At 41.0% G+C, this 27,636-nt stretch overlaps 1 protein-coding gene across 4 annotated transcripts in view; it reads right to left on the reverse strand.

The window, feature by feature from the left end:
• Window positions 1-27,636, reverse strand: part of SP100 (SP100 nuclear antigen) — an 85,184-nt gene that overhangs the window by 24,756 nt on the left and 32,792 nt on the right. For 3 of the 4 annotated variants that reach the window (XR_003793823.1, XM_029224520.1, XM_029224523.1), the window contains exons 2-12: window positions 25,501-25,663; window positions 24,182-24,350; window positions 21,901-21,984; window positions 20,519-20,581; window positions 17,542-17,691; window positions 17,020-17,103; window positions 14,708-14,854; window positions 13,922-14,005; window positions 10,041-10,094; window positions 9,337-9,420; window positions 4,581-4,634 (exon numbers count right to left, since the gene is read on the reverse strand). Coding sequence is in view for 3 of the 4 variants with exons in the window: in XM_029224520.1 (XP_029080353.1) it covers window positions 4,581-4,634; window positions 9,337-9,420; window positions 10,041-10,094; window positions 13,922-14,005; window positions 14,708-14,854; window positions 17,020-17,103; window positions 17,542-17,691; window positions 20,519-20,581; window positions 21,901-21,984; window positions 24,182-24,350; window positions 25,501-25,663 (1,136 nt within the window). In the remaining variant the exon portion in view is untranslated. The remainder of the gene's footprint in view (window positions 1-4,580; window positions 4,635-9,336; window positions 9,421-10,040; window positions 10,095-13,921; window positions 14,006-14,707; window positions 14,855-17,019; window positions 17,104-17,541; window positions 17,692-20,518; window positions 20,582-21,900; window positions 21,985-24,181; window positions 24,351-25,500; window positions 25,664-27,636) is intronic. The other variant, XM_029224521.1, reaches the window with a different exon arrangement.

A 27,636-nucleotide genomic window follows, 5' to 3' on the forward strand; every position in this document is an offset into this window, starting at 1 on the left:
GTCTAGTGTTCCTAAGACAGTGATGTGACTTATGGAGAAAATCTGTGTGTTAGATAAGCTCCGATCAGGCATGAGATATAGTGCTGTCGGCTGTGAGTTCAACATTGATGAATCAACGTATATATTAAATTAGGTGTCTTTAAACAGAAACACTCATAAAACAAAGATATATATATTTATTGGTTTACAAAAATGTGACCAGAGGCTCACAGGAACCAAACCCTGTATTTCTCCTGGGAGCAAAGGTACAAGATTAGCTATTTTTGTGTTTGGGGTGATTCATGAAACCTATATACCATGAAAAATGAGAACCGGCTGTATATGTATACACACGCACACACGCAATTATTTTCAGAGTTCACCCACTTTTTTCATTGTTTTTTATTTCATTTATTATACTTTTCAATCTCAGAATTTCTATTTGGTTCTTTTTAAAAAATATATATATATAGTTTTGAAACTTGATGAATGAGTGTGGGGTGGGGGTTAGGAAAAAGGGAGGAATCAAACACATCTTCTATACTTTTGGCTCAAGCAACTGAGTAGAATTAGTGCCATTTACTGAGATAAGGGTGAGTGGTGGTGGATGACAGCTTTGGAAGTGAAATAAAGGAATCTGTTTCATGTGTCAAATTTGAGACTCCAAGTGGAAGTCTGGAGTAAGAAGTTGAACTTATGACTTGGCAGTTCAATAGAGGCATCAAAGGAGGTGAAGTGTAATTGGCAGTCATTAACATATTGATGGAATTTATAGCTACCAGACCGGATGTAATCCCTAGGGATGAAATCTCTGGTACATGCCAACATGTAGATATCAGGAAGCCATGAAGGGACCATCACCACCAATAGAACCACCACTATCGACACTGTCACCAACATCACCAACAAATGACCAGGAAGGAGCTATTAGCAAGTAGGAGACCGTGATGCTCCAGAAGACAAGAGAGTGCATCAGGTTCTCCCAGCTTACTCACCTGATCACAGTGATGCCAAGGCTTGCCAGGTGTTATGAAGCAAGAGGCAACCAATGACCTCCCAGTCAGAAAGACCATGATCATGCCACCCTCTGATACGCTGCACCAGCTTCATCCTCTTGACTGGAGAAACCAGCCTGTTAGGGACAGATCCCTTCAGGTCTAATGCCCAGGCTCCTGGGAAGATGTTTGCCTCCCCATGCACACTGCTCTCCACACCTGCTGCCTACGCCTGCCTCACCCATGAGGTCAGCAGAGCCGCTCATCTATGGTCAATCTGTATAGTCCTCTTGGGAGCCTGTGGTGTAGAGGCAGCCTCACCCTCACAATGAGATCTACAGAGAATCCTCATTAGCCAACAACATCGATTACTACGTCACTATCCATGACAAAGAACTAACTACGAAAAATTACCAACCTTCTAATTGTAGTTTGCTGACATTTCTTTATCCCTCCCTTTATTTTAATGTCTTTTTTTGGCTTTAAGTATACCATCATATATTTGGATTAAACTTTTCACAAACTGATAGAATTAATTTATTCATTTAAGTTACTATCCTACACATTCTTGGATGCATCAGTATGCAGAAGCTTAACTATTTCTAATGCAGACTCTCTTCTTACCTGCCACACAGCAGGAGGAAGGAATTCCTTTGATGCTAGGAACTTTAACCTGGGGCAAGGACAGACAGAGGAGGAAATCATTCCAAGTGTTTGGGGTATGACACTGGTCTAACCTTGTGGAATTAGTACTTTTCTGTTTCATCATGGTGGAAAAATACGGAGGTTCCCACGTTGCATTTAGCATGTAAGGTTGCTAGATTGCGGGGCTGTGTCAACAAGTATATGTGTCACTGGGAACCATTGTTGTGACCGGACCCTGGGTTATGCTGCAAATGAGACCCTTGACTCTTTGCCTCTGGGTGAAACTCAGAGTTTTTAAGAAAGGGAAGCTCTGGGTTCACTTCTTTCTTCTCTGGAAGCAGGGGTCACTGTGAATTATCCTGCCACATTATAGGACGAGCTATGGGAACTTCATATGCAGCCAACAGAATTCTACCCAGTCTTTAGCATGAGCACAAGCTTGGCCAAAGTCTTTCAAAATCTTGGCCTCTCTGCTAAAGCCTTCTATACCTCTGTTCTGTGGGATATCCCAAATCTGGTTTTTCCTTCCATTATGCCAAATCCCCATGCTACACCAGTAATGATGCTCAGTTTTGAAGTCTGTTTGTATATCTTCACCCAAAATGGGTACCATGAAGGAAGACTGGGTTTTAGCAGTCATTAGTATAGATGTGGTCTGATTTTCCAGGAAAGAGAAGTTGTAGAAGTTTGAGAGTGTGAAATGGGTAAATCGAGCCGTGAAAATTGAAGTGGGATGAGGCCCATAGGATGAGGTCTGGTAAATAGAACGTGTATAAAGAAGAGTCCTCAGTATTTGGAGATCAAAGAAAAACTGTAGAAAGTATTTTAATGATACTGGTAATAATATTTAGCCTATAAGTAGTAATGCTTATTAAATTTAAGATATAGTTTTAAAAAAAGATATCGTAAACATCCTCATGTAAATGCTGAACAAATCATTCACATTATGTATGTAGGTGAAGGCAAGAAAGGAAATTTGAAAAAAAATGATAAAGATCACAAGCTGATTCAGATTTAGCAACAAGATGGGAGGCTGAAGTAGAAAAATTTATATACATCTTATTTTACTATTTTTAAAATACTTTCCAGGTCCTTTTTTCTCTATTTCTGCCAACACAATCCAACTCTATGGGCCTGCGTTTCTTACAAGGCTAACTAATCAAATTCCAGAGACCAGATTTTAAAAATATAAGTCTTCATAACTAACAGAATTACAGAAAAAGGAGGGAAAGTCCCCTCAAACCATAGCTGTAGAAGGAGAGAGAGCAGTCTGTACCACAAAACTAACATAAAGAATTGATTTGACAGTATTAAATTGAGAAATTTCATAAGAAGATAAGTCTCATAAAATATGGAGAAGTGTCTGTTTGTAACCATTACCAATTTGTTCTGTTCTCTGTAATATAAACTTGTCCTTGAAAGAGTTATTTGAAGGGGTGTTGTAATAACTCCCACATTTGAAATTATTGCCATTTCTTATGAAGACAATTTCTTCAGAAACTTAATTCTGATTGATTGGCTTGATCATTTGGGGGCCTGGCTATAATATTTTAAGTGACATTTGGATCCTTAAACTATACAGATGCTTGTAAGATTTTATATTGAATCAGAAGAAGATCCTTGGCATTCTGATTTCCTCATATGCAAGTGGCTAATAAAATGACCATAGATTTCCTATTTAAGTAAAGATTTTGAGAGTCTTGTCTCACTTAAATTTATTCCAGCTATTTTGTAATGGGAAAAAAAGATATTCATAGAGAGAAACAAATGGCTTCGGCATATAAATTTTTTAAGGTGTATGAAAATTCTTAGTAGAAGAACACTGAATAAGATGTGAATAAATGGGTATAAGTCTTTGTTCTCCCCAAATTAATCTGCAACTTCAACATATTTCTAATTAGAACTTCCAATGAACTTGGGAAGGGAGTGGAGGAATCTTCCTGAGTTAATTTTAAAATTCACCCCCAGTGAATCATCAGTCTGGTGCTACTTCTGAGCTCTCCTTTATCTTCTGCAATTTTCTTGTAAAAGAAAAACTAATATATAGACAAGCAAAGACACTGTGTGATCAAAGTGGTGACTGAAATCATAATGTAATAGTGTAAGGAATATTTTTTAAATTCTCACCTCACATATACACAAATAGGCAAAACTCACAGGGTTTTGGATGTAAATATTAAAAATGATAAGGTACTTCAAATATTCTAGCATCAAATATAGAAGAATATTTTTAAAATCTTCAGCTAGAAGCTGTTGTAAATATGATAGGAAACCAAAGAACTAGAGAGAAAAAAGCTAACAAATTTGATTCCTAAAAATGTATAACTTCTCTAGGACAAAATATTCCATTAACAAACATAAAAGAAAAACAACAAATGGGACAAAATGTTAGGAACATATAGAATCAAGATTTAATGTACATGTATATCATATAAAGATTTCTATATTCATTCAGCATGGTAAGAAAAATACAAACACCACAACATGACTGAGCATTCTATGACAGAGTTCTATGAAGAAGAAAAACCAATGACCAATAACAAATGGAAAATACTCAACCACACTAAAAATGAAAATAGTGCATGTTAAAGCATCCCTTAAAAAGACTTTTTGTAGTTCAATTTAAAATGTTAAATATTTTAATTTTCTAGGTATGATATAATAATTTTAAGAGAGAAAGTATGCATAGAATTATCCTATTTAGATAAATAAAACTACGTTGCAAAATGTGTTAACACATGCATAGAAAAATTCTGGAAAGATATATAACAGTGTTCATAAGGAACATATTTTAAAATCAGCATAAAAAGCAATGTGAAGATATGAACATTTTGAAAAACTAGTTACTTTAAAAGGCATTAATTTTTTGTCTTATTAAAGGTATAGAAAATAATAAACTTTAGCATTAAAAAATAGTTGGTTTGTAACATGAAAATCGAGTAAATTCTTATGCACTCTTACTTCTTTTCTCACTGTGTTTTCCCAAAGTAGAATTGCTTCCAGTATCCGTGGTATCTAGAAAGTAACAGGTGGTGGTCAGAAACTAAAAATTTTGAAACTGTAAAAAACTGTAAAACTTTGAAAACTCTCTTCACTACTTATGTGCATCAGTTTCCTCATTTATGAAACAGGGATAACAACAGTTAGGCTGTTCAGGTTTTAAATTTCTTATGAAGATTAAATGAGATCTTAGTTGCAAAAGCTAATGAGAAATCATTGTATAAATCAGTAACATGCCAGAGAGCATCCTTCAAAACTATATGGTGAGTTCATGAATAGTTGTCTGAGGTCTTTTATTCCTGTCAGGGCAAAGGACCGTTTATTTGTCTTTTGAGGCCTTTCCAAGGTTTTGACAAAGTGACACTATTATCTACCATCAGAAGAGCACTTTTATTTCTTTGCTCCACGGTACTGCCATTTTTACCAGTGTATTTCAACGACATCATCCATGTATAATCAACAGGACCCATTCTGTTAAACAGAATTCTTTTCTCCCTGCAGTTCCCCAATGGGTCAGTTCAAGCAAATGAAGAGGGGAATGGGATTCTGACATAGACTGGATGTACTCCTTGTCAAAGTATGCTTAGAGTCAAGTGCATCAGGAACTGGAGCTCTGATTTCAGACTCCTGAAATCCTGCAGCACAGGCCCTGTGACCTTCACCTTCCATAACTGGCCCGCCCCCTGTTGTGAGCTGGTAGGAGTTCTCCTTGAACACCGATCACTTACCACATCTCCCCCAGGGTCTATGGTGTCTGCTGAACCACCTCTACCCTGACCTTCGGTGTCCTTACCCACCATGTCAATGCTTGGCTACTTTCAGTCCTTGCTTCTTGGCTTCTAGACACACTTTTTGAAAAACACATGACACGGGAACATTTCTCAAGTCCTTGGAGCTCTGTTCCTAAGTTATGATTTGTAAAGAATTTTGTAAAGATTTGTAAAGAATTTTCATTTGCACCCCTCCCCTCACTTCTGACCAGCCACCTTTCACGGACTCCTACATCACAGCGTGACCCTACCTCTGAGGTCGCTTTCTCTTTTGTTGCTTCTCACTGTCCTTGTCCCTTCCTTTTAATCTGCCTTTTCTCTTTTCCCCTTTGCCCAAAATAGGTATCTTTGTTTTACTATTTTTTCTTTATATGCTTTTCCCATCCATCCATTAATGACGTTTTTATATACATTTGTACTTACTTTTATGTGACATTATTCTTTTCCAGGAATATTATTTATTACATTTATACGTATATACATAATTCAATTATTAAAATAATTTTTATAGATATTCTCATGTAAATACTATAAGAAACTAATTTTTAGGAGACAAATTCCAAATGTTGGAATACGGAAAGTGGAGAATGTTAGGACACAGATTGTACAGGATACTCTGGGGATGCAGAAGGCAGGAGGAACTCGCAGAGTTTGAGATGAGGGACCTCTTCTGGAGGAGGTATCGTGGAAGCAGTAGTTAACCAGATTAGGGAGAAAGGTGACTAAGATGATAGTCCCAGATGGATGAAGAAGCATGTGCAAAGGTCTGGATTCAGCAAATACAAGTAACCAAAAGGAGTTTAGTGTGTCTGAACACAGAGTGAGAGAATGAGAGGGAATGGTGAGAATGGAGAAAGAAGCAGGAGCCTCAGGTATGGAGCTTTGGAGATCACATGAAGAAGAATTAAATTATTCCTAAAGAAAATTAAATGATATTTGGCTATTATGTAGGAAATCAGCATGAACATAATTGCATTTTTGAAAGATCAATTTAGCTAAATCACTTAGAATGTGTTTGGTGGGAACAGTATGAGAAGGAGGACAAATAAGGAGCCTGTAGACCTAGTTCAAGTGAGAAGTGATATAGATATGGACGAGAGTGCTGGCATGGAGATGGAAATAAATGGACAGGGTGGAGACATATAAAAGGAATAATTGATAGAGTTAGGTGACAGATGGGGTACATCAATTGAGGAGATGGCTGTGTCATGGATGACTCTGAGAGTTTCAACTTGAAAGAATGAGTCAGTTAATAAGTGGTTTAGAGATAGCAAACACTGAAGGAGTAGATGCTTTCTTTAGGGGGCAAGATGATGTGCTCAGTTTAAAAAGTGTTGAGTCTGAGAGACATCTAAGTGGAGAAGTCTAGAACCTTCAGGACCTTAGCCAGAGGCCTTTCTGACACTTGGATAATTGAGTTTGGAAGCTTAGAAGGCAGAGCTGGGCTGGAAATGTGTGTCTAGGAACCATTAGATTGTAGATGGTGATTGAAACCCTAAGAGTACATGAAAGCCCTTTGGTGAGGTACCTTGTAATCTGGGTGAGTTACAGGAGCCACTTTGATACCTGGGGACACCTTACCCTGAAAACTCACTGCTAGTGTGAACCACCCCTTGTGCCAATGTTGCTTTTGTCTCATGGTCATCTCAGATCCCACAATTTCTCCATCTCTCTCCTTTCTTTCTTTTACACTGCCCTTTTCTCTCTCTACCACTTTTCCCTCATCTTTTAACCCTTTATCTATGCAGTTATCTCTGCCTCATCTTTATTCCTCTCCATTGATTGCTTCCTGTATGTATCTCATTTTGTCTAGTTCTTTATGCTTCTGTCTCTGGATCTAGTTTTACCGTTGAAGCACTCCTCTTTATATTGTCACATCACTTTCTGTTTTCTTTTTGCTTCAGTTTGTTTCTCTTAATCTTATCTTGATCTTTTGGCTTAAAAAAATTACAATCTTTGTGTTTATCTATATTTTCTTCAACCACATTTGGCTTCATCTCACAGTTTACCTCTTTCATTGTCACCATCTGCCTGCTTTTTTGACACTGACCACACTATTGACTATTATTACTTCTGCCAGTTCTCTATGAGCTTTCTACATCACAGGACTGTCCATCAGTCACAGACTTATTATCATGTTTCTGGTGAACTTCCTAGAGGTATCTTGAAAATTATCCATCTTCCTCTACAAAACTTCCCAATCTCGTGATATTTGGATCTCATGTCCACTTAGGAAAACTTGACACTTACTCAGATATCTTTTAATTTGAAGAAACTTACTCAGATCTCTTTTCAGCCTAATTTTTCAATTATTTCTCCTTGCATTATCCACTTAGCCTCACCTCCCTCCACCCAGAAGCTGAGCTCTTCTTTCTCTTTTGGCTCCTTCAAACCTGTTGAAAACAGTCCAAATCTGTGCACAGGCCTGTCTGTATATGAGTATGTGTATTGGTGTGTGCATGTATGGCAATGTTTTGGGGGAGAGATAGGTAAAGAAGGAAGAGCTTTTCCTCTGTGCAGAAAGTAAAACAAAGATAACTGAGAACTAGTATCACAATTGGCTTTTCTATCACATGCTAATAGATTGGCATCTCTTCTGAGTCTCTTCCTCTATTTATTTTTAGAGCTTTGAATCCACAGGACATTGAAGGGAAATAAGGAAACAGCAGACTGTAGATGGAGACCAGGAAACAGACTTTGATGTGGTCATGCTGATCTATGTTCGAAGCTCAGATGGGCTGAAGAAAAATGCACCTGTCCAATGACTACACCTCATATCCAACAGAGATTTTCTCTGTCTCTTTCAATCTAGCCACACCTTCTCCTCCTCCTTTTCTTCAATTTTTCTGCCCATCTGTGAACTTCTCTGTCCCTGATTTCTCTTAACTTCTGTGTTGATTTCTCTCATTTCATCAGTTATACTCTTAATATCTGTTCTTTTTTATTTCTCTGTTCATCCTTTTTGGCATTATCCTTCTAGGTGTTCTGTATATCATACAACTTGTTCCATTCCTACCCTCTCTGTTTCTTTATGGTTTTTGCTTTTTCCCTCTCAATCTGAATATATATTTCAAAATCCACACCAATACTGGTGATTATATACCTACCAATATATATACATATATATGTATATATGTATGTATATGTATACACACACACACACACACATATATATATATATACACATATGTATTTATTATTGTTGCTAAATAAGTCTTCTTGCATCAGGCACTGATACATTCCCCTGTGAATATGCCAGGTCCCTCATATCCCCTCTTTGGTCTCTGATCATGTGACACAGCTCTTATCTTCCTGCCGGTTACATAAAATAGTCACCCTTTTTTACCCTTATACATTTGTACATCTATTTCCTCATCCTAAAATGAGGAAGCAAGAGTTAGCCTTCCTAAGACTTAAAGATTTTGTGATAACAGAGTAAGATATTATTTGCCAAAGGAATTTAAAATATCATGGTACAATCAAATTACAATGTGATGAATATCTGTCACAAACTATACTAAAGTTTGAGAATGGTTGATCTGAAGCTTTTATTTCTGTCTATAATTACACAGAAGGACCAGTTGTCTTTTGAGGCTTTTACGATTACAAATGACATTAATGTCAACCGTATATCACTATAGAAATCTAGGATCTTAGCGTTAGCAGGCATGACAGTAAGTGTTTAAAAAGAGACCATCATTTTGGTGATTATTTCTGCTAAGATAGGAATATAAAATTACATACATTTAGTGAATATGAGTCATTCTATTAAACATGAATTTATAATAATTTCCTGCCTCTTTCCATTTTCTAAAATCCGAAAAGTAGTTCCCAGGATTAACTGGATACAAGGTAGTCAAGGTCTCAGAATAAAATGCACCAGGAAACAGTGTCTTTTCATTCCTGACATTCTGCAGGCCAAGGCTTGGCATCCTAATCTTCTTTACCTGACCCATTTCTCAGGACTGAGCTAGACGTTTCCTGAAGCTCATCTTCGTTACTCAGTTCTGAAGTGTCACCACTGCTGATCCCTGCAGAAAGAAGTAAAATTCCTTTACAGTCTCAGCCTGTGTCCTAGGACCTATACAGCATGGAGTCCTTTAAAAGGAAATCTGGAAAGGGGAAGCTTATGTAGAAGAGGTAGGAATATTCCTACCACCAGGCCCCCTACGGCTCCATCTGACCTCCTGGTCAAGGTTGCTCCAGGGACCACCCCCAAGGCCGGGACTGGACACAACTTTGCCATGGAAGGCACTCGCTTTGGTCACTATTCTTTACCCTTTCCTCTTGTCTGCACATACTTCTGCTTCCACTTTGTTTCTTATCCAGGAGGACCATGGAAGCAACATTTTCAAGATGTCAGAGCCTCCATCAGCTGGGCCCTCAGTGAGCACCCCTCCACCCTGGGAACCACTTTATCCTTTTATGTGAGTGAAGAATAAACCTGTACTGCACTTGTGACACTGAACTTCTTGAGGCCTACAAGTAACATCAATTAGCCCAGCTCACCTAATTCAACATGTATAATGTGAATCATCTAAAATGCCAACAAAGTTATCATTTTATTTTAAAGGATATTACCAAAAATTTGAATGAAGCTTTTGTAGCAAAGAAAGATATTTGTTACAGCAAGAGTTTTGATTGTTCTTACGTCTTTTCCTGTTGCTCATGCTGCAAATTGATGTGTTTTCAATATCCCAAGGATCTAGGAAGGAAAGGAAAATACAACCAGTAATCTATATCTAAAAGAGTAGTAAATCTTATGACTACTCACACTGTAGACAGGATTTGGACTATAAAGACACAATGATGATCATTTCTGTCTCTTCCTGTCTAAAGGAAGTGAGCTCTACCAAATGGAGCAAAGGCCCCCCCCCCCAGTCCTTTAGCCCTAATTACAAAGTCAAAGAAGTTTTGAAAGCCAATATTTTTTCACAGGTTTGTACTAACTAGTTTGGTAATGAATCTGGACTTCAGCTGCCATGAGTCCAATAAAATATTTATCACAGTTGTTGTGAATTCGCACCATTTGCTGCAGGAACACTGATACAGTATATTGGAGAATGAGATTCTGTCCCAGACCCTACTGGAGTGTTTTATAACAAATAGGATATACACCACACTGTCTTTCTAAAATAATAAAACATTATACCTTACATCTGGCTTTAAAGATTTTGAATAAACGATTATGAATTTTTGCTAAGAGTCCAGGTTGTTAGTTCTGACTCTTCCAATAATTGTCCATATGTGATGTGTAAAGATCCTTAAATGTTTATGTGCTGGAGTTTCCTCATCTGTGAAATGAGGGAACAACAGTTTTCTGACCTACCTTTTAGGTTGTTGTAAACATAAAATGATACCTTATTTGTGAAGATGTTTTCAAATATCACTATACACGCCAATGTCATGTTGCAGGTAACGCTGGGTTCCTACCTGGCTCTGCCTTTTACTCTCCATAAAAGACCCTCAAACATTACCAACTCCAGTTTCCTCATCTATAAACCTGGGATAACCTGGTTACCCTAACTCCCTGTTAAGGTTTTTGTAAAAACAAAGGGAAGCTTTATTTATAAAAACCCTATGAGAAATCACCATGTAAGCCAATGATTTAGCTATAATTGGGGTTTGAGAGTATTTGGTCTTAAGCTATTTTTCCATCAATAATTTAATAGAAGCACAAATTATTCTGTGAAGTCTTTCTAAGTTGGGGACTAATGACAATATTGACAACAAATAGAGGAATGCTGTGCTTAGTGCTCCATAGAATAAAAGCATGCTGAGGAAGAAGTACACTGTTTCCACTCTTTAGCATTAATAGATACGATAGTGTGTAGTAAAAGGTATAATTTTACTAGCATATTTTTGCTACATCTTCAATATATCAATTGACTGGGCTCATCCAGTTAAACAACAGTTTATATACAATGCCTTCTTGCCTCCTTCCACTTCCCAACAGGGCCAGAAAAGTTAAATGTGGAAAATGATATCCTAGAAGGAATCAAATCAAGGCATGTGGAGAATGCTCAGAATAAGATTCACCAGGAAAACAGAGCTCTGGGTTTACACTCGGGATATTTGCTGTCCATGGCTGCAATCCTTATCGTCCTACATGAGCCATCTGGGATCATGAGCAGGTGGCTTCTCTGGCCCCTCCTCCCTCACTTGGTTCTAAAAAGTCAAGGTTATTGGTCACTGCACAAAGGAAAAGGATTCTCGAGGGGTTTGGGCATGTGACCAAGGAACCCATTCAGCAGGAATTTCCCTCATGAGACAACTTGCAGAAGTCTTGAAAAGCCATGCGAGGCATGGCCCGCACCCAGGACACCCTGGGCTGCCTTTCTAAGTCATCTGCTGTGTAGGTTAGTGATGTTCCATTCCCTGTTCCCAGAGCAGAGACAATTCAAATGCAAGGGGCAACTTTGCTCTGCTTGAACCTTACCGTCCTTCCCTTCTCTCTCTTCTACTTCTGACTCCTTCTGTTGTCTTTTCAAGCTTCCTTCATCTGCTGTTTCTCATGTAGGGTACCTCGGAGACCTTGTGTTCAGGGCCTTGTGTGAGCCTACTCTCCTCACCTCCTCCCACCCCCTGCCAACCTGGTGCCCTCCTGAACTATTTGCAAGCCTGGGAAATCATTTTCTCATGTGTCTGAGCCGTAGATGTGTTTTAGGACTACCTTCTAGAGCAGTCTTCCTACTAGTACTAAGACAAAGGTGTTCCCTAAAAACTGCAACAGATCTACATTTTACTTTGATAGATCTAGTGAGCAATTAGATTGAGTGTATTATTTAAAATATTGCTCTTTTGTAGCACCAAGATCAGGTAACATTTTATTTCTTCTTAGGACTGTTCCTAGCGTGTTTCCATAAATAGGTATGTTTCTGATATTGTCTAGGTCTGAAAAGTAGAAAGGGACAAAAATTTACCAACTGTACACTACAGAGACACAGATCTTATGGCAACTCAGGCTACCCATAGGATTGAGGAAATAACATTTTGATAATCATTTCGAGCTTCAATTTTACAAGAAAATAATGCAGAATCCAGGACGCTAGCCTTGTTATTCCCTTCAGTCTCCCATGAGACTTTGTAGAGAACTTGAAACATTTATGTGATTGTGTTTCCTCATCTAGAAGCAAGGGTTACAATGTCCATCCTGCTTAGCCCTTAAGGTTGTCGTAAGATATTGTTTGCAAAGGTCCTTTGAAAAATCACTGTATATGCCATGGCTTGTTGAAGAATTCTGTCAAAAACAATCCTTTGGGTTTCAGAATGCCTTATATGAAGTCTTTATTTCTGCTAACACTAGGTAGCTGGACAAGTTATGACATGATTCAAGTTTGTGATCAGATGATAATATGACCTTCCAGTAAAGGGATACAGCCCACCCTTGAACAATATGGGTTTGAACTGCACAGGTCCACTTAAACTCAGATTTTTTCCATACTAAATACTACAGCAGGACTTCCCTGGTGGCACAGTGGTGGAGAATCTGCCTGCCAATGCAGGGGACAAGGGTTCGATCCCTGGTCTGGGAAGATCCCACATGCTGCAGAGCAACTAAGCCCGTGTGCCACAACTACTGAGCCTGCGCACCACAACTAGTGAAGCCCACGCGCCTAGAGCCCGTGCTCCACAACTAGAGAAAGCCCCTGCTCAGCAACAAAGACCCAACACACCCAAAAAAAAAAAAAAAGAAAGAAAGAAGAAAAAGAAATTAAATACTATAGCACTAAACGATCCACAGTTGGTGGAATTCATGGATGCCACCTGCGTGTAGGGAGGGCTGACTCTTAAGTTATAGGCAGATTTTTGACTGCACTGGAGGTTGGTGCCCTTAACCCACGCATTGCCAACCGTATTTAGCTTTCTGTTCTTTGCAGAAATCACTGCATAAATCCACCACTTCATAGGCATAGCAACTAGTAGGGTTTTTTTTTTGGCTGCGCGCAGGCTTTCTCTAGTTGCGACGAGTGGGGGCTACTCTTTGTTGCGGTGCACGGGCCTCTCATCGCGGTGGCTTCTCTTGCTGTGGAGCACGGGATCTAGGCACACGGGCTCAGTAGTTGTGGCACATGGGCTCAGTAGTTGTGGCATGCGAGCTCTAGAGCGCAGGCTCAGCAGCTGTGGCGCACGGGCTTAGTTGCTCCGCGGCATGTGGGATCTTCCCAGACCAGGGCTCGAACCCATGTCCCCTGAATTGGCAGGCGGATTCTTAACCACTGTGCCACCAGGGAAGCCCACAGCTAGTAGTTTTAAACACACTCATTACTTTGCTGGCCTATTTCTACTATATAATCAATATAGGGTACATATATTTATTAATGGGACCCTATAGTTAATAGGTCTCATCCCCAGATATAGATTTCACATCTCTCTGCATTTCCCATAAAAGTCCAGGAAAAAAAGACAGAGAATAGGATTCCAGAGTAAACTGGAACCACGCTACAGAAGGGGCTCAGAATAAGATGCTCAGGAAACAGTGACTCTAGTTCAGGTTCCTGCAGCCTAGGCCTTGCTCTCCCACTTCCTTACCAGACGCCTTTCTCAGTGCTGATGTGGAGGGCTCTGGGGACACGTCTCCATCGCTGGATTCTGCGGAGTCCTCACTGCTGATCACTGCACAGAGGAACAAAACCACTTAGGATCTCAGGGTGGAGCCCACACCGCAGGAAACCTCAGAATGAGAGCACTAGGAAGGTCTAGAAGCTAAGTTAACTCAAGGCACCGTGACCTGTGCTTGAATGTGTGTGACCTGCAGGTCTCTCCAGGTCCTGCACAAAACGTGATGATATTCACAGAGGGCAGCTTTGCCCATTCTGCCAACACTCTTCTTCCCTCACCCTCATTCTACCTCTTACCACCACCCTCAATCTACCTCTGACCCTCTGCTTCATTCTACCTCTTTCTTTCATTCTTATTTTATTTCTTTACCTTCCTCTTGGCTTGGCCAGTTTTCCCTACTTATGCCTCTCTTTCTGGGGGTGGTATCTCTTTATACCTCGCTTTGTCTTCATGTGTTTCTTTTCCATCTCCTCTCTTGAATACCTTGGGTCTCTGATTTTTTCCCTTTTCTTTATTTGTACCCCCATACTTTCCTCTCTTGCTTTAGAAATTGTCTCTTGGACATCAGTACTTATTATTTACCCCTTTTGTCTTTTGATATTTTTCCAGTTCCTGGGGAATCTCTTCTGCTAAACTCACTGCACAGGGCACTGGTTCCCTCCCCTTCCTGCCTCTGTCCGTGGCCACCAGCCTCTGACCTGCCTCAGCCTCTTGCCCTGTTCCTGTGATTCCTGCTCCACATTGTGTCAGCCTTACCTATTACATCAGGTGCCTGGTTACAGTCAGTCCTTGCTTGGGTTTGCCATTCAACTTCGGGGTTAAAAAATGGCTTTTCCTTCTTTATATCCACCAGAAGGACAGAACAGGAATTGATTTCAAATCCATGGTTGGGTAGATTTGCATCTGGATCAAATTGTAATGAATGAAGAATTTTAATTTGTCACTCCAAAAGGTAGTAAGCACTGTTCATTAGCATTAACAGCCTTCTCCTTGTAATTCCACTGCAGGAGGGAGGCTTCACCCCGACCCTTCTCCTTGCTGCTGTTCAACTCTGTCCCTGTCTTTGTGTCTCTCTCAATTCTCAGGTTTGTTTTTACTTTCTTTTCACTTACTTTTCTCATCTTTTGATGATTTTTCGCTTTTCAAAAATAAAAATCACAATTTCAGTATAACCCATAGATAAAAATGCATAAATCATAAATTTTGAATTATCACAGAACAAGCATATCTGGGTAACCATCACTTTGGTCAAGTAATAGGAGATTACTAACACTCCAGAAACCTCTTAGAGATGCCCCACTAACTGTCCAGGTGTATCTTGCTCAAGTTAACCACCACTTTGACACTTTTAATACCACAGATGATTGATTTTACTAGTTCAAAATTTATACAAATTTATACAAGTGGAATCATTCACTCTTGCTCTCTCTCTCTGTCCCTCTGACTTTTCAGGGGCAGGGGTGGATTTGGCTTCTTTAGTCAACATGTGTGTGATAGTCATCTGTATCCATTTCGTATATTTATCTTCACCACTATATAATATTCCTTTATAGAAATTATCCATTAAAAAATAAAACCATAAAATATCCATTTTTGCTGGCTCAAGCTTTAGAATACTATGAATGATGCTATGATGAACACTCTTTTGTGTGTGTTTTGATGGAGATAACATGCATTTCCGTTGATCTGTTGAGGAATGTAACTGCTGAGTCATAGGCTATGTGTAACGTTAGGATTGACAGAAGTGACAAAACCATGGTTGGCTTAATCCACTAAGTTTTGGGACTATTTTTTTATACAGCAGTAAATAACTGATACCACTTCCAAATAGAGATGTCCATCAGATCTTTGAATACAGATCTTCAAGCACTTGGAGGAATGAGTCTAGAGATCAGGTGTGGCTGGAGATGTACATTTAGGAATCAATAGATGATGGATGGTACTGAAACCATGGGGAGGGTGAGATGCCTGAGGAGAGGCCTATTTTTATCTGAGGGGTTTACAGGGCTATTCTGATCATTGCAAATACCTTAACCTTCTCAATGGTATTAGGAACAGTCCCTTGTGTCTTCTTTTTTGATGACTGTCTCTCAAATGGGGCAATGTCTTGATTTGTCTCCTCTCTCTGTTTGGCCCACTCTTTACCAATTTTTAATTAATTGTCCTTTAAGTTATTCTCTTTGTGCCTCTCCTACCCCCATTTTTCTATTTATTGGTATTCTTTTTCATCTGTATCTTTCTCTATTCATCTCTTTTCCTCTACATTTGTAATCACTGTCCCCAGGGTCCAGCAGGGTCTAGGACCAGGCAAAGGATGTGCCTAGGGCACACCAAGGTGCCAAGGGTAAGATAACCCTTATATGTGCCCCAGGGTCTCACCCTAGACCTGACCCTGCTGTCCCGTACCTGCTTTTTCAATGTATCCATTCTCTGTTACGTTTCCTACTTTCTCCTACTCTATCCCTGTTTCTTAATTATAATTATGACCTGCGTATGTCTCCTCTATATCAATTTTGTCTTTCTATATATTTTCCTCATTTAAGCATTCAAATCATCACCAAAGTTCTCCCTGTGTGCCATTGTCCAACAAACCACATCCCTCTACCTGCCACTTCCTTCTAAAAGGCCCTTCACCTGGGCTTCCTTACTTGCAAATCTGACCTGCAACATCTTACATGATTTACATGTTTCTGTTATAACCTCTGAAAAGGAAGTTGCAACTTATTTCTTTTCATCAACTCCACAACATGGCATTATTTTGATTCCATGTCAATTTATCTAAAATCTATCTCACTCTTGTACTTTGTTATTTGGTGCTCCACAGTCCACCTTTTCCTATTCTTCCTCTTTGCATTCTCTTCTCAGGGACACCCCATCCACTAAAGAGCTCAGCTCTCCTTCTCCCTTGCAACTTACACCTGCTAAAATCAGCCAGAGGTTGTGGAGAAGGCTGTGTGTCTTGGACAGTGTTAGGATTGGGAAGGGGTATATTAGTATGGGAGAACAAAGGAGAGCATTTACTCTCATAGAAAAACAAAGATGTAATTAGAAAATTGGTAAGTAATTACTTTCTTCCTCATAAGGCAATGGGCTGGGTGTCTCTTTTCTTGCATCACCATTATATGATTGGATAGGTACTTGTTCGCAGGACTCTGAAGATAAAAAAGACCACAGAGACTTGCTTTGCCCTGTTTCCATTTTCTTGCATTTCATCTGACTTCTCTTTCCTTCTTATGTTTCTACTTATAGCCTGTCTGCATATATTGCCACCTTCACCCCGTGAAAGTGCCATGTTTCATTTATTCTGGAGCCGATCTCTCCCTGACTTGTTCGACTTTTGTTTCTGTCTCTCTTCCCTGGTGGGGCTCTGCAACTCTTCGCCTTCTGTCTCTTAGTTTTTCCTTTCTCACTTTCTTCCTCCAGGTCTCTCCCATCAATATATCAGGCCCCATTCCTGCCCTCTGTGTATCTGTGTGATTTTCCCCTTCTTTGTTAATAGATGTATCCTTGAGTGGTGCATTACTTCCTTCTCTGCCACTAGTCAGGACCTCTTGGCCATTCCACACTCACACAAACCCAGCCAGTCTTACCTGCTGGTTCAGACTCTTGGGCACATTGTTCATTTGCTTGTTGGCTTTCTAGTGCATCGTTTTGGTCACTGGTTGTATCTTTCCTCTTTGCATTTATCTGTTCTGTTTCACAGAGGTGATCCGAGAGTGCATTTTCAGGTGAGGTCGTACCTAAATCATGTTTTGATTCATCATACTTTGTTTTCCTCTGGCATCAATCAGCGTCCAACAGGAAAATACAAACCACTTTAAGCTTTTAAAGCAGAGGAAATTTAATCCAGGGATTGGTTACTTGGTGAATGGAAGAGCAGAGAAGATCAAGTGGAAGAATGCAGCAACCTGAAGCACAGTCAACAGAAAGCTATGGGAGGGACGGAGGGTGGGCTCATGGGCTGAGGTCACGGAGTAGGCAGAAGCTGGACCGTGGCTGGCCTGCCTGGTGGAAGGTGGAGTCAAGGCTGTGATGCAGCCACTCCTAGAATCGCTACTGGAGATAGTGGTGGGGCAACACCTGGCTTCTCCCTTATTCCCACTCTCTTGCTAGTGTCTCCCACATTAGGAACCCAGCGGGGAGCCAGCAGCAAGGGGAGCTGGCAAGCAAGTCCACAGGGGCAAGTGGCCAGAGAGAGAGGGCAGAGAAGAGCAGGGGAGGGTAAGGAATGAGGCCCTGGGTAAACCACCCAGGACCAGCACACACACCCTTCCCCCATGGCAAACCTTCTCTGCTCATTATTGATTCCATCGACCCATCCCACTCTGTTCCCACCGGCCTCAATAATGTATGAATACATAGACATATTTTTCAGTGCAGTGTGGATTTTTCTCATTTAGTGCTTTTCTAAACAAAGTAATTTACGTAAAGCATGATTTAAAATTATTTCCCAAGGTTTTAATATAGAACGTGGGCCCTGGTGCATGCTTTGTGCCACATCCTGGTGGGCATGAGACACAGCCCTTCCTGTCCCTGTGCATGTCACAGCCCGCCGTACTTGTTGGGTCACACTCTTGGACACACTTATTGGTGGCCTGTTGTGTATCATTTGGGTCCTAGGTTGAAGTTTCTCTCTTTATATTCATTGCTCGCCATCACTGAGATGCTCTGGGATTCCACTTCCTGGCAGGGTTGCCCCCAGACCACACTGTGAGTTTTAAAGAATTTCATTGCCTCCTCCCTCCACTCCCCCCCCACCCCCCGCCACACACACACATGTAGAATCCCTTCTCTCTGCTCCTTACTCGTCGCAGTTCCATCCACTCACCCCTTCCTGTTCCCACCAGCTGTACGAATAGATGAATGGCTAATATGTATTCATACATTTTGGGGTATTTTAAAATGTTAACTTTCTGGATAAGTGTGATTTGGTAAAAGTATAACTGTGTTTTCAGAAATCACTCTGAAAGTTTTTTCTTTTCTAAAAATGTATTACTAATTTAGAACATTCTTTCTTAAATAACACATCCCGACTGGAAGCTACATAATAAGAGCCTTTCATATTGTGGGAAGTTCCCTGAGACTCTTCTATGTTCCTTAATTTCTAAGGAGAGTCATGGAATAAAGATTTATAATTTATTATAGACTAGTGTGCTCTAAGCATGGGGAAACTATGACCCTCAATTTATCTTCCTGGGCCAGAAGTTGGTATTGCTTTTATCACTGCTTTTCCAGCCTGGGGAATCAGTAAATCCAACGGACATCTGTGAGAGAAGAAAATCCCAAAGTTTACTATAATGGTTAAAAGCTTAGACTCTGGCACCAGATACAAATAATGATGATAATTAAATGTAGTAATGATAACAAATGCATGGAACACTGATGAACCCCCAGGCATGATTGTGAATGCTTTACATGATATGACTTGTTTAAAATCCAGCACCCTCTGAAGTAGGTACTATTATCATGTCCTTTTTAAAGATGTTGAAACTGAGGGACAAAAAGAGGTAGTCACTTCCCTAAGATCGCGAGGTAGAATTTGAAGCTAGGCCGTGGGCACCTGAATTCCTGCTGTGACACTATTCACAGCAGAGTTCAATCCCAATTCTCAGTTGGGTGAACTTGTGCAAATAACCAAACTCTCTAAGCTGATACTTTTTCCTCTGAAAAACAAGGGTAATATATACCTCATTTTCAGGTTTGAGGGAAGATTAAATAAACGGTTAGCTGCATCAGTATACAGTATACTGTGATCGGAAAAATCAAATCATTATGATTATGTTTTAGATTAACAATATATTTGTTTGTACCAGTATTTTTTACTCAGGATCAAACACGTGCTGAATACCTAGTCATTCTGGGTAATGCATTTTCATCATTGTTCCATTTCATTGCCTCATGACAGATAGGTATGATGATCCCTACATTACAAATGAGAACACTGAGACTCAGGGAAATAATAATATTTTAAATAATAACACTATTAGCAGTGTTATGGGCTAATGGAGGTCAAGCGCTGTAAGCCGTGGTTATTGGTTGCTAAAGTACCAAAGGTTTCTTTCGGACGCCTGCCTGGTGTTTGGAGGGCAGCTCCTGGCCTCTGCTCCAGGGATGGAGGGAGAGGGTTTGCACGGGAGGCAGTTGGTGTCCATGGCCCTGGGGGAGGGACCCGGCAGGGGAGGTCCCCTGTCCCCTGAGGAGCGCTCATCACCTGCTCCCCCGCCACTGTGGCCGCAGCACTGGCCACTGCTGCACATGACATCAAAGCACTGAGGTCGCTGCCTGATCAAGCAGGACAGAGCAGAAAACTGTGAAGCCAGGCACCTGGGCAAAAGGTCCAGGCCCAGAGCCTTCAGGGACTGGCAGCAAGTGCGTTTAAGGAGCGTGGAAGGAGCCACCCTCCCAGGCAACTCAGAGTACGAAGACTCTGTTATCTAAATCCTCGGAGAAATTGCAGATGCAAAGACTGACAATTTTTTGATACAAAGCAGCAGCCACTCCACCCCCAGAACTGTCCAGAATGGGACACAAGCAGCAAAGGATCATAGAACAGAGTCAAGAACAGACCATCGTAAGATGAGGACTCTCTGGAACGCCAAGTCCGGCCTTGACAGGAGTTTTCCCAAGTTCCTAGGGGGGAAAATTAAAAGTTTATCTCAGATATTGAAGTATGGGCTGTGCCAACCTCCCCTAATCCCTTTTTTATAGATAAGAAGTTTAAGAGCCCCTGCAGATATCAATACAGAGACCATCTGGACCTGGTGGATCTCATCCAACTCTTGTAGTCAAACTCCAGTCCATAGACTGGAAGACAGGTCAGTGGCACCCTGGCTGAGAATGCCTCGGCCAGGCCATCTCACTGGGTGACCTCCACCAGCCATTCAGTAACTAGTGATGGCTTATCTTGACTCCCACGGTCATAGTGAACTTGCCTTTGTCTCCAGAGCTGCCCCTGACTGGTGGCCTTCCCTTACTTCCTGCAAAGTTCTGCTGCCTCTTCCCCACTCCCTCTTACTCCACTCCCTCCCTGTGCAGGTCTTGTTGGCCTTTCCATGAGGATTCAGTGTCTGATTCTCCACTTTCTCCAGCCCTTGGGATTCTTTTTCAGTATCTTTCCCTATTTTTTTTTTTTTCATGGTTCTGTCTTTTCCATTAGGTTACCAGGTAGTATCCAGGGTTGCAAACACAGGCTCTGGGTTCAGAATGCCTGGGTCCATCGCTGCTCATTGACCCCAGGACAACTATTTACATGGTCTATCTAGATTTCAGCTTCCTTATCTGCAAAATGGGCACATAAGTGATATCATCCAATGGCACTAATCCCACAGCTGCCAGAATAAACGTTCAATCAAGTGAGCTGTTAATAACTTGGCTGTTTTTGTTGTGTCCCTGACCCCTTTCTCCTTTCATTTCTTCTTTTTCTGCCTCTCTGTCTCTCAAATACCCACATCCTCTCCTCCACGTCTCTACCACTTCCTCGCTTCTGTCTCTGTATGACTGCCTTTCTCCTTGAACATTCCTGCTCTTGAACAATATCCCCCACGTTTAAATCAGTCCCTTCTTCTGCCGTCATCAAGGGTCTCCTCTTTGACGTTGACCTTGGGCCCATAGTCCTTAGCCCTTCACGCCTTTACACTGATCTTCTCCTACAGGAGTCTTTCTAAATCACAATTACTTCCAGGTAGTCATTCTCTTTAAATCTGGTTAGTGACACCCTGGGTTCCTCTTCCTTTGTCTTGGTATTTGGGCCAACAATCTCTTGTCACAGCTACTTCTCCAGGACTCAGCCTCTGGTTAGATGCTCATATAGACACCCCTCGCCACCTTCTCCATGGTCCTTCAACATTTCTTCCCTGATTCTCAGTGTTTGCTCAGGACTCGGACTCCCACCTCCCCTTCTCCTTTTCCTCTTAGCAGATGGGAATCGCTTTTGTATTTGTCTCAATCACCTTGCTCAAGGCTTAGTGGGAGAATAGGCCTCTCCTCCCTCTCTTCTTCATTGCTTTCTTCATGATTATTTTTCTCGTGGATTGCTGAAGAGAGGGACAGAGAAGAAGACAATTAGAGATCTCCGCCAGAGACCAGGAACATCATCTCAAAATTACAAATTTAGAAATTCCTAGCCCTCGGGTCACTCAGAGCTCAGCGGGTCCCAATCTTCATGGTAAAGTTCCCCCATCATCCTTGGACAGAAGAGAAGCCCCAGCAAGGGAACTGTCATGTTCCACACCCAGAACTGAGCCACTTGTATGTAAGGATAAAGGAGTCGTGGAAACATCCTGATCCTGTCAGTTACGTAAAATAATCCTCACATCGTGGGGGAAGCACATGTCAAGATAAATAAGGAAAGTGCAATGTGTTTACTGAACTGTTCAAACTGCAAGGAAGAAGCAGAGAGATTTCCTCTGGAGAAGGGGTAGGATCCTAAAGAGATCCGTGTGCATAAAAGGGAGAGCCCAAGAGCCAGAAGGATGGGACTAGGGACGTCCCTGGTGGTCCAGCGGTGAAGACTCTGAGCTCCCAATGCAGAGGGCCCAGGTTCCCATCCCTGGTCAGGGAGCTAGATCCGCGTGCCGCAACTAAGAACCTGCATTCTGCAACTAAAAGAGCCTGCATGCTGCCTCAAAGATCCAGCGTGCCACAACTAAGATCTGGTGCAGCCAAATAAATAAATAAATATTAAAAAGAAATAAAAATAAAGATGGGACTAGATAAGACGAGGGTTGGGCTTAATTGTGTTGGGGAGGATGAGCGGTTCCAAAAGAGACCAAGCAGAGGGGCTGACACGTGTGGTGGGGTTACTAGACAGGGTTCCCCTAGTGGTCCAGATCCCAGAAAGAAGGACACTCTGAAGCCGCAAGCAGGGAGTGCCTGTGGCAGCACCGCAGGACGTCCCCACGACTCCTGGACCAGGGACCCAGGAGGCTGCCCCAACAAGGAGAGGCCAGGACACCAGCCCAGGGCCCCTGCAGCTAGGTGACCCAGCAAGGGTAGGAGGAAGGAAATAAACCAGGGAGCCTAGGGGGTGGGTCCCTGCCAGGAGTCCGGGGAGGAGACACCAGGGGAGGCAGTGGAGCCCGGGCTGCCCCAGAGCTGATGGCAGGAGCACCTCCTGGGACAGTGTCTTCGAGGGGGTGAGATGGACAGGACTGTGAGAGCCATGGCTGCTTTGTCTTCCCCAGGACATGGGCTTCAAGCCTCAGCAAAACCAGGCGGAAGGTGTGAGGAGAACAATGGCCCAAAGCCCAGAAGAGTTGAAGGAGGCCTGTGGGCAGGCGCTGGGGGCTTCAGCACATGAGATGGAGTTGGGGACCTGGCAATAGGAGAGATGTCACGCCCTGGTCACAGTCCCCAGCCTCTAACTTTGGCCGCTGACCCGAGCTCTCAGGGACAGCAGAGTCCAGGAGGCGGCAGCAGCGGCCTCCCCCGGGGGCAGGTGGATGGCAGCAAGTGTAGGTGTGAGTCGCCCCAGCATTTAAAAAGTATAAATTATGCCTTCGCAGGAAAAAGTCAAGATTTAGTTTTGTATAGCACCAAAAACAGTTCCTGGAAGAGAAGAGCTTTTGTGATTATTTGAGGAGAAAAAGTGAAACACCATTTTTCCTTCAAGGGCAGATTTGATATTGAGTCAGCTTTCTTGCTCATTACTCTGGAAATCTGGTGAAAGTGGCCTTTCTTCTGTGTTACTAAGCCAACCCCGGGTTTAGGGCTTAAAATGACCTGCGGCTGGTAAATTACATGTGGACTGGGATCTATGGACTGTTCTCGGGTCTTCCTTCAACGTGGTGATTCTTGTAACTCAGCTTGTCCCTCTAGGGGTCCCTAAAAGTTATGATTCTGGGGTTGTTGGGATACTGACTCCCACTGATCTGGTGTTGCCAAGCCAGGATAGATCCTGCACCCACAGCTAAGCTTGAGGTGGGTAGTAGTGAACTCAGTGGGCTGCTGTGTAGGCCGCTGCTGCCCTGCCATTTGTCCTTCTATCTAAATTGGATGCCCCTGTGGCTCTGGTTGTCCTGTGAGTCTAAATGCCTAGTTAAGCAGAGCTCCAGGTTGGTGTTGTACTGTAGCCATTATAACGTGAGCTTCAATAAGGCTCATGGTATGTGTTTTGTTAACTGTTATATCCCCACTACCCAGCACCACGTATGGCTCGTGGTATAAGCTCAATATATACTTGTTGAACAAAATTGGCCTTGAACATCAAAAGGTAGATAATAAGCTAATTACCTTTTACAAAGCTTTCATAAATGTGATTTAAATCAGGATATTCCTGCCGGTTGACCTCACTGAACACAGCTTCCAGAAGCGACAAGTCAAATGTCTTCTCCAGCTCACTGAGAACATTGTAAACCACCCTCGATACAGGGACCAGGTTTCTACAAGAATCTTGACAGTCCTAGAAAATATTGAATGGAGAAAATATAAATACAGACTTCCACGTTACAGAAGAGTCCTAGAAAGAGATTTTATGGTTAATGTATTCCAATTTCCATACATATGTATCTTTTCACATAAAGGTTTAGAATTTCTGTGTATTTGTATGGCTACCAAGTGGAACAGTAAATCCTTTCTCCTTAGAAATCCCCATTTGTGAATCTGATCTCCCCACCCTCATTTACATTAGATGTAAGAAGGAGAAATTCTGAAGAATAAAATTGGGTTCAAAGTTAATGGATATGTAGGCTTCTAAGAGCTTCGTCAAATGTTTTAGGAATAGACAAGGCAGGTGATGAGCAGCTATCCTGTTGACTGGACAACTCCTGCCCCTTCACCAAGACTGACTTGGCGTGGAAGGGCTCAAGGAAGGCAGGTGACAGTTTCCCCATTTGTGAACTTGACCACAGGGAAAGCATATTTGTAGGGCAAGGAGAAGACTTGCATCTCTGTAGCTCCAACAACACCTATTGCTAAAATTAACCCAAATTCCAAGACTCCAGAAATAGCATAAATAAAATAAGTAAATAAATGGAAAAAAAAAGATTCCCCCCCCGAAAAAAAACCATTGGAGAAAGAATAGCAAGCATATACCCCCAAATTTGTCCTAACAGGACATCAATTCCCTGTGGGTTTTAATGTTCTCAGATCTAACTATTTAAATTGAAGTTCATTGAAAAGAAATGCTGTGTCAATTATTATTTCATTAAATCATCTCATTTAAATTATTCATCAATTCATTAAAATTCTTTTAATTCTTAGTTTATGCTCTACTGTGTGCATTCCTACAAGGAATTAAACATCTGTGGAGCACACCTGCTTCTGATGCAGCCTGTCTCCAGTGCTACTCACCTTGATGCCAGTGGTCACCATGCGCACCATCCCTTCAGTTAGAAGCAGGACTGTCTCCAGTGATGCCTGTTTCTACTCTCTCTCTCCTTTTTTAGCTTATCACAATACTTGAACAATTGCAAAAATACTTGAAAAGGTCTTCTTCTCATAGGAAACTCCTCAGTTAGCTACTTGTGCCCTTACTTCTGTGTTCAGGTTATCGAAGCATAACTTAGTATGGGGCTAGTTTACCAGATTGTGACATAATAAACCTCACTTACTTCATACAATTTATTGGTGATGAGTTCACGGTCACGAAGACCCTCAAAGAAAGGAAACGTCTTTTTTATTGCAGTTGAAATCTCCACTTTATGTCTTTTGAAGTGCCTGAATACAGTCTCAAAGATAAGCCTGTCGTCTGTGTTCTGATTTTCTATGGATATCCTAGGGAGGAAGAATACCATGTGAAAACGGTCATCAATATTCCAAGATGCTTGTGGAGGCTGTAACATTTTATATATAAAGGATAGGTTGTAAAGAACCAACATATATAAAATAAGTGGTTTCAGTAGAGACCAGAATAAATGGAATTGAAACAACAAACAATGATATAATTGAAGAAAGTGAGGAGGTTAAGAAAGACTGAAGCACAGGACTGAAAAAGTCCATTCCAGTCTGTCCCAATTAAAACCATTGTAAAGATATCTCCCCTTATCTGGTATATTTTTTAATTAAAAAAATTTTAAATTTGTACAAAATCAAGGTGGAATAAACAGAGGAATGAAAACAATGGAATAAAAAATCTAACCTTGAAAAATGTTTGTTAATTAATAACTAAGAGAAAATAAAACAAGATGTCCCCTCCTCTGATCTATAACTGTTAAGAGAAATACCATCTTGTATTATAAAACTAGTTCATAAATGATAAGATGTGGTTAAGAATATGATACGGATAAACTGAGAAATTCACAAGACTATCAGTCATTTCTTCCGGGACTTCTACTTTGTGTTAGTATAAATCTTTCTGTGTTATTGTTTTATATAGTGAATCTTTCTAGACATCTGAATTTCAGAAATTGCTGCTATTTTCTGTGATAGTAATTTTAAACCTCAGCCTTTAATTCTGGTTCTTAGGTGATTATTTTATTGCTCTGATAATGTTTTAATCAACATTTTGTATTCATAAGAGTTATGAAGACATTAGGATTCTTTGTCAAACCAGAAGAAAATTATTGTCACTTACCAGTACCCAAAACCATCAAAGAAATGACACATTATTTTGTTGAATTCTGCATAAAGAAGTTTCTGATTAAAGACTGCAGATTGAAGAGGATCATTTGTCTTCTCTTTTATTATCTCCCCTCCCCCCCACTAAAATGCTAATGAAGGGATTGGATTCACAATGACGAGGAGAATGTCAGGGGGCAATGAGCAGATGAGAGATTACTACCGAAATCTATAAGACAAAAACTGGTCAGAGGATCACTAATTACTGTTGTAGGTGGAGGATGCTCCCAGAGGTCAGAGAAGCAACCAGTGTACCCTGCAGCACCTGGAGAAGCAGTGGAGATCACAAGGGAGACATGGTGCTGAAAACTGTTGTGTTATTTGAAAAATGAAGAACAGAACAACACACCCTTCACCCCTCAACTTGCCTCCTGACCACTTGTGCCCAGGCAGCCTCTCAGAGGGAAACATTGCTGTCCTTTCTGTCGCCATATGTTAATTTTGCCTGTTCCTGGATTCCATATACATGAAAATAATACAACACATGTGCTTTGTGTCTGACTTCTTTTGCTCATCATCCATGTTGTTGGATGAACAGAAATTTGTTCTTTTTTATTGTTGAAGGTATTCCATTGTGTGGACCTACCATAATCCGTTTATTCATTTTCCTGTTTATGGACACTTGGGTGGATTCTAGTTTGGGACTAGTTTGAATAAAGCTGTTGTTCTTGTACAAGTTTTTTAGTGGCAAGATGTTTTAATTTCTCTTGTGTAAATAACTAGGAGTGGAATTGTTGGGTCATTGTGTAGGAATATGTTTAATCGTTTTAGAACCTGTCAAACTGTATTTCAAAGTCTATGTTTGACCCATTTTAGTCTATAATGTATAATGTGATATCCCATATAGTTTTAATTTGTATTTCTTTAATGACTGATAATATTGAGCACACTTCTGTATGCTTATTGGCAATTCATAATCTCCTTTTGTGAAGTGTCTTTTCAAGCCTTTGGCCCATTTATGTTATTAGATTGATTGTCATTTATTATTTACTGATGTGTAGGAGTTTGTATATATTATGGAAACAAGTGTTTTGTTTAATGTACGCATTATGAATATTTTTTCCCATTCTGTGGTTTGCCTTTCATTTTCTTGACCATGTCTTTTGACCTGGTTAAGCTATCATCTTTTT

This window comes from Monodon monoceros, unplaced genomic scaffold, assembly GCF_005190385.1.
Source record: "Monodon monoceros isolate NGI ecotype Baffin Bay Population unplaced genomic scaffold, NGI_Narwhal_1 Super_Scaffold_16, whole genome shotgun sequence".
In the NCBI taxonomy this organism is placed as follows: domain Eukaryota; kingdom Metazoa; phylum Chordata; class Mammalia; order Artiodactyla; family Monodontidae; genus Monodon; species Monodon monoceros.